Below are 13,490 nucleotides of genomic sequence, written 5' to 3'. Positions count from 1 at the left end.
CCTGATTTTGGGTAGAATGAAGAGATGAAAACAGACCAAGGCAGCATGGAGAACCTGTGCCCAGGGAAGGCGTCAGATGAACCAGACCGGGCATTGCAGACTTCACCCCAGCCCCCTGAGGGCCCTGGGCTTCCAAGGAGATCACCCCTCATTCGTAACCGAAAAGCCGGCTCCATGGAGGTAATGGGAGGGGCTTGAGAGAAAGAAGTGGTGGAATTGCTCATAGGGCAATATCCATGAATCCTCTGAATGCCCTTGGGGGATTCTTGGGACCTTAAGCAGAGTCCTCCTGTCCCTGGTAGACATGTTTTACTTCATTTCTCTTTCACAGCTGGTCTCCCAGTAAGTAAAGCTCCTTAAACTGGCTGCTACTTCTGAGATTAAAGAGATGCTAGTGAGTGGTACTTGAGATTAGGATTTTAAAAGATGAGATTGAGGAGGAGGCCTCTGGATGAATGTGAAAATGCTGTTCTTTAAAAGGAAATATAGTAGAAACAGCATGAACTCTGGGCTGAACTCCCAGTCTGATACTTATAAGCTGTGTGACCTTGGACAGGTAACTTCTCCAAGCTTCAGTTTTTCATCTATGAAACACAAGCAATATCTATCATATAGATGCTTAGTAAACAGTAACTATAATAATAAATCAGTAGCTATTAAAGACCAGGCTGTCTCCATCTCTTTGTTGCCTTGAGTAAAATTATAGCTCAGATAGGAGCAATTACATGACACTTTAATATCATCCTTTTAGGGTTATCTGTACTCATCCCAGAAAGGGAAGCAAGTCTGAAGGGTTCTTTGTCTTCCCTCTGTTCTGAGGAGGATGGTTATGGGCCTGGACCTATGTCCACTGTTTTTGGTGTCTGTCTCTAAGACTTGATTCTAGTTCTCTAGCCTAGAAGGAGGAACTATTATAATGTCACATTGTGTCTAGCTAACTCTGCTGATATTTTTGTTCAGGTCTTTTTTCTTGGAAAGATTTTTTTTACCCTCTTTGACTCAGTGACACTCTTTTTGACCCCATGATTTATCCCTGTCTCAGGAAATTTGTCTGATTGGGGTCCTGCTTTGACAGATAAATCTATTCACCTGGCTCTGTACCAGCTCTCTGTCTTAAAGGAATTGGTCTTTCATTTAGGAGTATCTCAGAAGAATCTGTAACTAGCTTATATAGGTTCAGCCAGGTTTACAGTTCAGATTTTGGAGAAAGCTAAGAAGACAAACTATAGTTTGTTTATTCTTTTCTTTCTGATTATTTTACTGTAGGTTTGATGTTATGAATACTTGGAGCTTCTTTAGTAGGGGTTGGCATTGTTTTCTCTTTGAGGTGTAAGTTAACTTAGTATCTGCAGTTCACTAGTCCCCTACTGACTAATGTGGATCAATCAAGTGGACAAGAATGACGTGTAATCTTCCATCAGTAAGCTGCTTCTCCACATCTAAATGTCTTACCCATTCACATGGTCTGCCAGTCTCTCTGGCACGGTTGTGCTTAACCCTTTTCTTCCTCTGGTTTTAATGAGTCGAGAGACAGGCAAAGCAGAGCTCTCAGACTTGGTGAGTTGGCTTTTGTTCTTTGAAGCCTACAGAAAGCTTCCTATTGTAATCACATTTCTTCGTCTTAGTTCCTTGTGTTGCTTCTACTATGGCTTATCCAGGATGGTGGTTGCCCAAGACATGCTCCTCAGCTTTGCAAGAAAATCTCCTCTCTACTCCTTGGTCACACAGCCTTTTAATATTAATATTTCCTTTTCTTATTCTATAGGTATAGGCATTGCTGTTCTTATCCTTATCAACTATAACCCTCCCCCACGCATCCTTTCTCCTTCAAATTTTTGGACAGTTTTAGAATACAGAATCTGTGCCTTCAGTTCAGCTGTGCCCTAGGTGATCATCCTCTCCAGACTTAGAACTAGCTCTGCCCAATGGGCACTGGGGCTTTTGGGAGCCTGGGAGTTAAAGGAGCTGTGACCGGCTTTCCACCCGGTCTGATTGCAGGTCATGAACATGCAGTGCACGGGGAACCTGGACCTGATCCCCTTGCGGGGACGGCGCCGCAGGAGGTCAGGAGACCTCCCCAGGCCTTCCCCAGCCATCGGCCTACAGCCCCGGGCTGTGTCCACCACTCACCTGGCATCCTGCACACAGGTGTCCTCCCCCCTACTTCATCTTCCTTTCCTACCTCTGTCTTTGCCTTTTGGGACCTAGGAATTCCGAACACTATCTGGGGGTGGTGGGGTATGTGTGTGTTGTGTTTCGTGTGATTAGGCCCTTGTAGCCTTTTTAGAAATGTCTCCAGACATGGAAGGGAGGGTTTCCTGGTACAGATAGGAAACCGAGTGTGGTTGCCATAACCACAACTGTCCCATGGAAAGAGGAGAAGGTAGCCAGACTTTCCTTCTTATCACGGCTCATTTATTGTGATTGGCTTTCTGAGTCCTGTGGAGGGATACATAAGATTAAGGAACCCTTCTCTGCTGACACCTGAGAATGGTTGAATAATCATTTCTCAGATTTGGGATAGAAGGGCTATGGGGACAGGCATCTTGGAAATACAAGTGCCATCTAGTATATAGGATTCCCTGGACAGTTCCATCTGCAAAGTACGCTCTACATTCCCTTTCCATTCTTTCTCCCCATTAAAAAACCTTTGGTTCGTCCAGATTTTCTGACATTGCTTGGCTTTATAGGGGCAGGAATTCGGGACCTGGGTTTTAGACGTCTTGGTTGAGGTGGCAAAATGATAATATAGAGTCCTTTTTCTCCAGGTGCTTTCTGAGACTTCATCTTCGAGGCCTGGTGGCTACCGGCTCTTTTCGTCTGCACGGCCACCAACAGAGATGAAGCAGAGTGGCCTAGGTATGGTTTTCCAGCATTTCAACTGTAGTTGGGAAAGGGTGTCTGTCTGTTCTAAAAGGTTCTATTGTGGGAAACCTTAGTTACGGGTGTTGGGGTCATCTAGTCAATGAATTGTTGGGTGGGGCTAGGGAGGATGAATTGGGAGAAGCCATGTTTAGGTGTGAACTTTGATCCCAGGTGATTGTTTCCATTCCAGGAAGTTGTTTGTCTTTCGGTTTTTTACACCCACCCCCATTTCTCTGGCTCAAGGGCATTTTTCTGGCTTCCCCTCTCACTCCTTATCTGTCCTCCCGGTCTAGCCCAGACCTTAAGGGACCATGGAGACTCTGAAACTTCAGAGTTATCAGAGACAAAACTATAGAGGTACTTGTGACCTCCTCATAAGTGTCCTGTTGTTCATTTGGAGAACTTGTGCCATGTCTTCCTCTGAGACCTATGTTTATTATATCCCTGCTCTGGCCCCTCCTACCTCCATGCCCTCTCCTTCATCCTCTCCTAATTCTGTAATTTTTTTTCCTTCCTTCCTGAAATTTGAGGGACATATCTGAGACTGGTGTAGTGGCAGAGGCTTCTCTCAGGACTTTGAGGGAATGTCTCTTGATTTTTTTGATTCCTGGAGAGGGGTGGAGAACATCATTCAACCTTTCCTAAGAACACAGACTGCAGGAAGGACCAAGCCTCAGAGGGTATTGTATTCTTTGGGGGTGGGGAGTGGTCCTTGGGAGGGGCTATCTTTGAATACAGGGCCTTGTGAGCCAGTAAGTAAAACTGGCAGTTTGAGACAATTGTGTGGGGTCTGGACTTGGTCCTCTGGCTTCTATCTTGTCCTATTATTCTTTATCTCCTTTCATTTTTCTGTTACTTTTGTCCTTGACACCCAATTTCCTGGCTGCAAAATAGTTAGCTTTTACCAGCAAGGGGGAAAAAGGTTTTTGTAACTTTCCTGGCTAATTATATGGGAGTAGGTTGCCTTCTGGATCCCTGAAATGAGGTAGATGGATTGGGGCATGAAAAATAAATGACAAATATATAGATCTGTGACATGGACTTCTCTTCCCAGAAGTTTCAGTAAAGAATTGGTTTCAGGTAAGCTGAAAATGAGAATAGTTGTGTCTGGTCCAGTTAAGTAGGAATGCTGTCAAGAACGAGACCAAAGTATGAACGTGGGACTGGTTGACAGAGGTGGTAGTAAGGTAGACACTACTGTCTGAGATGATCCTAGGCCTGGACAGGGCAGGATTGGCAGGACTGCACCAGAAAATTATTTAGTGAAGGAAGTAAATGTAGAACAAAGCTTTGGTCGTCTAAGATAAAGCCAGTTAGTTTCAGCTTCTCTGAAGAAAAGTAGACATATTTAACAGTCTTTATTACTCTCTGGAACCCCATTCTAGAGCCAATTTACATATGAAAGGTAGGAAAAGTTGCTGCATAGTGCAGCAATCTTGAATTCCAGATAATTAGCCATCAAAGTTTTATTGATTTCTATAGTGGTCTTGAAATGCTGAGACCCCTGAAACCATGACCTGCCCCTTGTGGGCTCAAAGGAATTTGACCTTCTTTCCATTCTGACCATCTCTGCTATGTTAAGTTCCCAAGCCACACCCAGGTTCTTGGCTAAGATGGATTTGGAAGTAGAGGGCCAAGTCCCATAAACTTGGGTATCAGTCTCATCTCTTCCTCCCACTCTGTCCTCATGACCTAGAGTAGAAGAGAGGACTATAGAGTCCCAACCCTGTTCTCAGTCGTATTTGGAGCATTGACTAGTTTATTTGCTTCAGAGATTTTTAAAGTTTTATTTACTCCTCTGATTGGCAGTATACTCACTTTGCTTTCTTTGAACTTAATGTGTAGGCTTTGAGCACAGGGCTTATAAGGCTTATAACTTTTGAAAGTAGAAAAAACATGGCTTTTTTTTATTGTTTCCTATTTACCAGGTCTTCCTCCTTATTAATAGGGCCCTCAGCACATAGTAGGCATGCTCTCCATGTAATCTCTGGACTCCTCACATGTCTTCAATTTGTGTCTGTCTTCACTTCTTTCTTTTTGATGAAAAAATAGTTGTTTCTTTTCTGACTGAACACAATTGATCTTCAGAATCAGGAGACCTGAATTCCAATCTAGTTTAGCTTCTGGGAAACTGTATGAACTTGAGCAAATGAGATCCCTTTTGAATCTCAGTTTCTTTACCTCTAAAATGAGGAAACTGTACTGGATGATCTTTGAGTCCCTTCCAGCTTTAAAAATTCAGTGAGTCTCATACATACTTCTTTTCTTGAGAAAAGTGAAAAAGGCCTGAAGAGAGATAGAAGGAAGGGAATGGAAGGACTTAGGAGGAATTGGAACTTACGTGAATTTGGAATTTGAGCTGAGTGCTCAAAACCTAGTCTCTAGTTTCAATTAAAGTTCTTTCCTTTTAAGTCTATAAGGGGACTATAATTCTGGCTTCTTCAAAATCTATATCCAGGTTAAGGAGCACTGAATTAAATCTAGAGAGATCTACCTATTCTTTTCGTATTCCTAAGTTGTACCTGGAGAGCAGAGTCTACCCCTTTCAGTAACTTTGACTCCCCTAATATGACTAACCCTGTATTTGTAGTGACCTCTTGTATCTACCATGTAGATCTTCAGCAGAATCCCTACCTTGCTTGCCCAGTGTAGCTATGGACAGTAGTGAAATCTGTTTGTGGTTATGCGTAGTGGCCACATATGGGTGGTTCTGAGTGACTATGTGTGTGTGTCTTCATGTTGGCATGTGAAGTTATGTGTACTTCTGTGTGGTAATTGCAGCTTTGTGTGGCTACTAATGCACTCCCGGCCTTGCAGGCTCACAGTGCACAGGGCTGTTCAGCACCACAGTGCTGGGCGGCTCCTCCAGCGCCCCGAATCTTCAGGACTACGCCCGCAGCCATGGCAAAAAGCTACCACCTGCCAGTCTGAAGCACCGAGATGGTATGTGGGTGGGTTTTGGGGGGCAGCTCTTTTCTTCGTTTGTCCCCCAGCACAGATACAGCTCAAGAACCATTCATACTTAAGATGGCACTGACACTGGCCTTATAACAAGTTGCTTCATCAATTATAGAGGGGAGAAGGAACCAAGACCCCATCCACCCCTCCATTTGCATTCCCTCTCAGTGCAATAAATACTACTTATTTACGCTTACCCCTTCATAATCTCCCACATACAGCCCTGCTACATCAATTTACTCCACCTCTATATTCTTTCCTGGATTCTGGCCTGTAGGAGTAAGGACCAAGGATGATGATGATCCATGGTCAGGAAAAATGCAGTGGAGTCTTGACTCAAATCTAGGAAATCAGGGATGGGGAAGTTTCAGTCAAGGCAGGAAAGATGATACGGAAAGAGAGTGGGGGAAGGGATGAAAGGTTTTGCACAGATTTTATTTCCAAATGACCAGAAAGAGGATGTGGTGGTGAAATTAGGGTTGTCTGTGGAGCCATATTGTGGTAGAGATGACACACAGATTCCTACAAGAAGATTATTCCAAAGGAGAAGATTGAAATGTGGTAGTCAGGAATCCCAGGGGGGTGTTGGAGCAGGTCATACACTAACTGTAAAGAAAAGAGTATATTGCGGGCAGATTCCAGAGCAGAGGGTGGGGCCAGGGGTGGGTATAATCCCCATGATGTCTTTTCTCCCCAGAGCTCTTGTTTGTCCCGGCCGTAAAACGATTTTCTGTGTCGTTTGCAAAGCATCCGACTAACGGTACGTTTGCTTCTGACTCAATGTCATTTCCCCTCATCATGTCACCTCCAGACACTTAACCTCTGAGTTCTGACACTGTGCCTCTGCCTTCCACTATGTTGACAACATGCTGTCTCTGAATGAACCGCTCACTAAGTGTCCCTCTTGGGGCATACCCTTTGTTGTGACAAACTTTAGTCTTGGCTGCAGCCTGGCTGCCCTATCTATGTGGCAACTCAGGGACTTATGTCCATGGTCACCATCATCACCATTCTGTCACTTTTTTTAGCATCATCCCCAAAACATTAATTAAACCCTTCCCTTTCCCATCACATGACTGCTGGGTTTTATACAAATTAAACAATGGTTCTCCTTCATAGAAAGAGAATAGTATTTTCTTTATCATCTCCATGTCTTCTTTTTTCCCCTTACTCCTCAGCTTATACAATTTTGATCTTTCTGTTTTTTTCTCCAACTCCTTGTTGGAGTGAATGACTCATTTGTTTCTCTTAAATGGAGCAGTGCTGCTGTAGTTCCCCATTCCCAAACATACCCCTATGGGTACTGGTCTTGAATTTATGGTTTTCCATCACCATATTCTTAACCACCTATCATTGTGTGTATTTTATGTGGCTCTTGTGCTCCCGACATCTGCTTTATGTTACTACTAACTTAGGGTCTGGACCTAGAAAATAGTAGCCCAGATTGATTTGGGATAAAGAAAGACGGGAGTAGGAGGCAGTAGGTAAAGGAAAAAGGGATTGTAACCTGAATTATACAGCCTAAATTACCATACAGTTTCCCTGTAGACCCAGCCTACCTAAGACACTGGTATTTCAGAGAAGCTTGAAGTGCAAGTTGAAATGTCTCCTGGGAATTCGGGGTGGGGGGGTGCTTGGAAATGAATAATATTTCAAAAATATTGAAGAATTGGTCTAGCCGTACTAAGGTGTAAGAGTTTAGAGATCTGTGTAAACTAAAGGGCAGTGGTCTCTTTGTAGGGTGTGGCAGGGCTTACTCCCTGTTTTATCCTTTATATTCTTAGTTTCTCTTTGCCTTGTATCTTGTTTTCAAGGTAAATCCAGTTTTCTTATACATGGTTTTCTTCTGTCCAAGTACTAAGTTTCTCGAAAGGAGGTAAAATTAGCTTGGCTTCCTGGCTGGAAAAAACTCCTTAGCCAGTGGCAACTGCTAGATTTTAGCCCAGTCAGGCCATACCTCTCCACTAGGCACTGCCAAATTTTAAGTTGCCTAACCCCACCCCCTATCCCAGCTCCCATTTGTGCCTCTAATAGGAGCTCCCCTTTCAGAGTGGTGTGGCTGTGCCTCCAGATATAGTTTCAAATTCTTCTGGCCTTCATGTGCCCCAGTCATTGCCAGAGTAGAACCTCATGCACCAGCCCCAGCCCCACAGCTTGGGACTTGGACTTAGGAGAAGTGTTACTTAGAGTATAGAATCTAGTACTGGGAACTTGGGCTCCTGAAATCAGAGTTAAATCACTGATCTCCTAGTTCTTAGGCTTTGTGAGAAAAGATCCAGATTCATAAAACAGATCCTCAAACCTATTTATCTCCAGTTCCCTGAGGCCTTGATTAGCAGCCTCACCGATTAAAGAAGAGATGAATTAATTCTACCAAAAGGAAGAGAAGAAGAAAGACCTGGATAATTCAGTAGAGTACAGGAGAGTAAATTCAAGATCCCCTCCAACACCCTGCACACTTCCTCAGGGGACTTTTGGCCATTCTTCTCCTTGTACTTGAGTTTGGAAGCTAAAGTGCTTGAGAAGCCAGAATCTGGGATCTCCCTGCTGGTATCAGGAGAAATGTGGAGCTATTCTGTCGCTTGCTGAAGATTACCTAGACTTAATTTGTTCCTAAGGACATTATGAGGGCTCTATCGCATGGTCAAATCTTGCTTGACTGACCTAGCAGTTACAGAGGGGATGTTCTGTCTGCAAATACTTATGGCACATTAGTGACAACAATATGCACCCTACTGTCCCATTGTCATCATCTCTTTGCTGTGCTGTCTCGCTTTGAAAGAGCAGCTGGAAAACCTGGACCTAGCTTTGGAAAGGAAGCAAGGCAGTGCTGTCTCCTTACCTTAATGACAGAACATCTCTCAGCCATCCCTGCTTCAGTAGTGGATACAGAGTCCCCCGAATCCTGAGATTTATATGAACATTTCTTTAAAATCTGTATATTTGGACAAGAGTAAAGGCTGATTAGTCAGTATCTTCATTTTCACATACTGATTCTGTTTTTTACATACTCTGTTTTAAAGGACCTTTATACCTGGTGTCTTGTCAATCTCCTTTGCCATTTGCTTAACACCAGCCCTGTTTATGGCTATTGTAGAATCTCCTCCAGAAGACCTGGTCTGAGCCTTTTCAGCTTCAAACTTGACCTTAATACCCGATACCATTCTTGACCCTCTTCTCTAAGTGACTTTGAATCTTTGTATCTCTATACCAACTTTATAAATACATTGGTTTGTGAAGCAGGTCATAAGTAGGGTTTCTCTAGGAATGAGCAGGGGCTCTAGAGCGCTAATCAAGACTCCAGCTACAAAACTGCCCGCTTACCCCCATCCAGAATGATGTGATTGCTGTCTGTAAGCACTGACTTAATTATGCACAGTGAAAGAGGGGAGGGCCTCGCTGTATGATGATGTCTCACTAGTCCCTTCTTTTAGACTCATTGTGATGCCGATACTCTTCTTCCCTGTAAGAGATACCCAGTTGTTCTGACCATCTCTGCTTCTCTCTTAGCTCACCTTGGAGCTGAGTGGTCCTACCTCCCAGTAATGCTTGTGCCACTCAGTGCCCCCCTCATTGTCTCTCCCTCTTCTCTTTCTTTATCTTTGTGCTTCCTGCCGTGGTCCTCCCCCATCCCCTCCAGAGCTGCTGGATGACCAGCACCCTGTGGTCCGGTTGCTGCGCAGTTTTTCCTCTGACTGTCCAGGGGGCCGGCCAGTCTCCTTGGATGCCACGCTGGCGCATCACCTGCACCAGTGCTCCTACCACCTGCGCCTCTTCCGGAACTGGCTGCGCTCAGGCCAGGATGACCCCGAGTGCCTCTACGGTACCCCCTGCCACCAAGCTGGCTGCTGTCACTGCCCTGGCTGGGACTGACTGCTTTGCTTATTGCACTTCTGGCAGGAGAGCCCACCTATTCCTTTCTCCTATTTACCCTAAGGTTATGTGACTTGCATTTAGTTGCTTGGATATGGGATTGGAGCCAGACTGCCTGGTAGCTGTAGCATTGGCTGCTCTTCCCCTTACTGTTTTCCTTCGTTATTGCCTCCTAATGTTACCCATTCCCAATTCTGTTCGGTATAGGAGTAGTCTCTTGCCCTGAAATCTGTTCTTGTCTCTATAACCCGCTGCTAATTACCATCCTCAGATGCAAACGTTTTTCTAGTAGCCATGCTGAGGAGCTAGAGACTGTATTCCTCTGACGCTCCTGCCACAAGAGTACGGGGCGGGGGGGGGGGTCGGGGCACGGAATTGAGGCACAAAGGTCTTAATTGAATCTTTGAAGCAAACAAGGGCCAGAGTTAGAAGATGGTCAAGTATAATCCTTTCTAATGATAGGTTTTACTCGTTAGTGAACAGGAGGCTATGTCTTACATAGATATTGCTGTCCTGCCTACTATTAGTTTCTTTAAGGAGTTATAAAGAAACATAAGAAAGATTGCAGGCTGAAACAATGCTTAAGATGACAATGCTTCTTGATCCTCCCATGGAAACATTTTTTTTCATCAACACGCTCTGGGATTAGGGTTATATTTAGGTTTACCCTTTACCCTAACCAGACTGGTGAACCTACATTGGGATTGTTAGGTTCAGATAGAGAATCAGAATTTATTCTTCTTCCTAGAGATTTTCCTCGTTTTCCTGATGGAATAGAGAAATCCTAGCAAGTCGGGGGTTTTCCAGTGAGAGCAGAAGGGAGAAGCTTTGATGTGATGGAAATGACCAAGAAAGAACTTCCATCCCCCAGCCTTTTCATGCATGTTTTTTCCCTTGGCTGAGCTTCATGTGTATTGCATGCTCTCCAGCTTGCTTCCAGATATTCTAGCCTTTCTACCCATATCCCAAATCTGCATGAATCCTTCTTCAGATTCTATGCCTTCCTCCTTAATCCGGTTCTCTTTACACAATTCCTAAAATCTGCTGTTTCTTCCCAGCTCCATGACCTCCCTGCCTCATTTAGACCTTCAGTTTCACCCCTTACCTCTGGACTTTTGTTTTATTCCCCTAGAAAGAGCAAAAGCAATATAGGTGCTTACCCTATTGGAATTCTGTTCGTTTTTCCATGGGTCATTACAGGCTCTCCATGGGTAGGATGAGAGGTGATTTGATTCACTTGGAGGCCTTAGCAGCTAGATTTCTTAGAATTCTGGAGGTGAGAAACAGACACCTGTAGGGGCTCTAAAGAGTTCCCTCTTCTGAAATCTTGGATACCCCATACTCCAAAAGCCACGGATTCTTCTGATGGCTCTCAGGGACTCTCCATGCTGCCTTGGACAGTTGGGGTGTATCTGGCAGGAATAACATTGACTTTGCCCATCTCTTTTCTAATAGGATTTGAAGGGTGTTCCATGGTGCCTACCATCTACCCCCTGGAAACACTGCATAATGCCCTTTCCCTGCGTCAAGTGAGTGAATTCCTAAGTAGAGTCTGCCAGCGCCATACTGATGCTCAAGCACAGGCATCTGCAGGTATGGAGAATACTCTTCTTATCTTGTAGCCCTGTCTCTGTCCCTACTCCTGTCCTTCCTAGAATGTGAGTAGTAAATTAAAAAGATAGGTGCTCCAAAAAGACACAGAACTAGCCTTGAAAAATTATTTAATTGCATAGGCCAGTTCAACATCATAACTTCCCAAGTTAATTTATAAATTTAACATGATTCCAACAAAAATGCTGTTTTTCTAAAGTCAGACAAATTGAAAAGTTTTGAAAAGGTGTTTTTTTATATATGTTTTTTCATTTGAGAGAGAGAGAGAGAGAGAGTGTGTGTGTGTGTGTGTGTGCACATGCGTGTGTGCACAAGCTGGGGGGAGGGGCAGAGGAAGAGGGAGAAGCAGCCTCCCTGCTCAGAGAAGGGACCCAGGAACTGGGTCGATCCCACATGGGGCTCTATCCCAGGACCCTTGGATCATGACCTGAGCTGAAGGCAGGCACTTAAGCAACTGAGCCACTCGGGCACCCCAGAGTAATGAAAAGCTACTAGCCCTATCAGATTTTATAACATTCCATAAAAATTCTATAACGAGGGGTGCCTGGGCGGTTCAGTGGGTTAAGCTTCTGCCTTCAGCTCAGGTCATGATCTCAGGGTCATGGGATCGAGTCCCACATCGGGCTCTTTGCTCGGCAGGGAGCCTGCTTCCTCCTCTCTCTCTGCCTGCCTCTCTGCCTACTTGTGATTCCTGTCTGTCAAATAAATAAATAATCTTAAAAAAAAAGTTCTATAACAAAAACACTGTTGTATTCATACATGAATAGAGAGAGACCAATCAAACAAAATAGAAGACCTAGAAGTAGATGAAGTTAGCATTTCAAAATATTGGGGGAAAGACAGACTTTTTTTTTTTTAAGATTTTATTTGTTTATTTGAGAGAGAGGGAGTGAGCACGAGGGACAGACCGAGAGGGAGAAGCAGGGTCCCCACTGAGCAGAAATCCTGATGCAGCGCTCAATCCCAGGACCCTGCGATCATGACCTGAGCTGAAGGCAGACACTTAACCAACTGAGCTACCCAGGTACCCCAAAATTTTTCAGTAAGTAAAGTTGGCACAGCTAAGTGGTCATTTGACAAAAATTAAAATTGAATTCATACTTCATGCTATATATTAAGATATTTGTTCATATATATGTAGTTCATATGTTTCAGAAATCTAAATGTAAAAATTAAGCAATAGGTTGCTCCAAGGGTTTGTCCTTCACAGAAACACCAAAAAAGTCAGTCAAAAACTACCAGAATCTGTTTTGTCAGACCTCTGGAAAATAATCAAAAGTTTGCAGCAACCAGAAAAATGCTAAATCAAGAAAGAGACACCCTAAGAATGGCAGGAAGCTTCCTATCATTTTTCTTTCTCTTATCCTACCCTCTCCCCCACCTCAACAGCAGTCTTACAGATAGCAGAGCATGGTGTCAGTGTGAAGCTCTGGTCCCTATTTCCTAAAGGAGCAGAACAGATTTTATTCTCAAAGAATTGTGTTTATCTAACTTAGCTACTCTAACTTGTCTGACTTGAAGAACTGTCACAAGGTGCTTACCTTTGTTTCATTGAATCAGGGCAGGAAAGTAGCTATGCAGAAAGTGTTCCCTGAAAACATTGTAAGGCAAATGAACAACATAATGCTGCCTGGGACAAAAATTATAATTGAGGCAGACAATAAGTGTGCTGAAAGCCTGGGGTGAAAACTTAGGTAGAGAGTTTCTTTGGAAAATTAAGGCATTCAGTGGATGCCTGGGTGGCTCAGTCAGTTAAGCGTCTGCCTTCAGCTCAGGTCATGATCCTAGGATGAAGTCCCTCATCTGGCTCGTTGATCACTGAGGAGCCTGCTTCTCCCTCTGCCTTCTGCTCTCCCTGCTTGTGCTCACTCTCACTTGCTCTCTCTCTGACAAAAAAATAAATAAAATTACATTAAAAAAGGAAAATTAAGGCATTCAAAAGCCCCCACATATACTAGGGAAGTTAGAAGCCATGTGCATGCCTAGGGAGAGACACAGGAGCAGAAAACACAAGAGACTACCCTAAGATTTTTCCTCTGCCTGAACTCTAGACACAGCACAGGCAAGAATTGAAGGCTAAGAGGGATTTATAAACAGTCTAGCTAAATGTTGAAGGAATACCTCAACAAAGAACCAATCTGCAAAGACAGAGAATTCCCCTCCCCTCCCTTCGCCTCCTTTCC

General features: G+C 44.0%; 1 protein-coding gene across 21 annotated transcripts in view; it reads left to right on the top strand.

The window, feature by feature from the left end:
- PPIP5K1 (diphosphoinositol pentakisphosphate kinase 1) overlaps positions 1-13,490 on the top strand; it is a 51,435-nt gene that overhangs the window by 20,995 nt on the left and 16,950 nt on the right. For 8 of the 21 annotated variants that reach the window (XM_045067805.1, XM_045067807.1, XM_045067808.1 and 5 more), the window contains 7 exons: positions 16-180; positions 1,999-2,148; positions 2,769-2,859; positions 5,683-5,808; positions 6,521-6,583; positions 9,464-9,646; positions 11,152-11,289. In XM_045067805.1, the coding sequence (XP_044923740.1) occupies positions 16-180; positions 1,999-2,148; positions 2,769-2,859; positions 5,683-5,808; positions 6,521-6,583; positions 9,464-9,646; positions 11,152-11,289 (916 nt within the window). The remainder of the gene's footprint in view (positions 1-15; positions 181-1,998; positions 2,149-2,768; positions 2,860-5,682; positions 5,809-6,520; positions 6,584-9,463; positions 9,647-11,151; positions 11,290-13,490) is intronic. The other 13 variants (XM_045067812.1, XM_013055481.2, XM_045067814.1 and 10 more) reach the window with 9 other exon arrangements.

This window comes from Mustela putorius, unplaced genomic scaffold, assembly GCF_011764305.1.
Source record: "Mustela putorius furo isolate JIRA1106 unplaced genomic scaffold, ASM1176430v1.1 tig00003898_pilon_pilon_pilon, whole genome shotgun sequence".
NCBI classification, from domain to species: Eukaryota; Metazoa; Chordata; class Mammalia; order Carnivora; family Mustelidae; genus Mustela; species Mustela putorius.
This window is presented reverse-complemented; position numbering and strand designations above follow the sequence as displayed.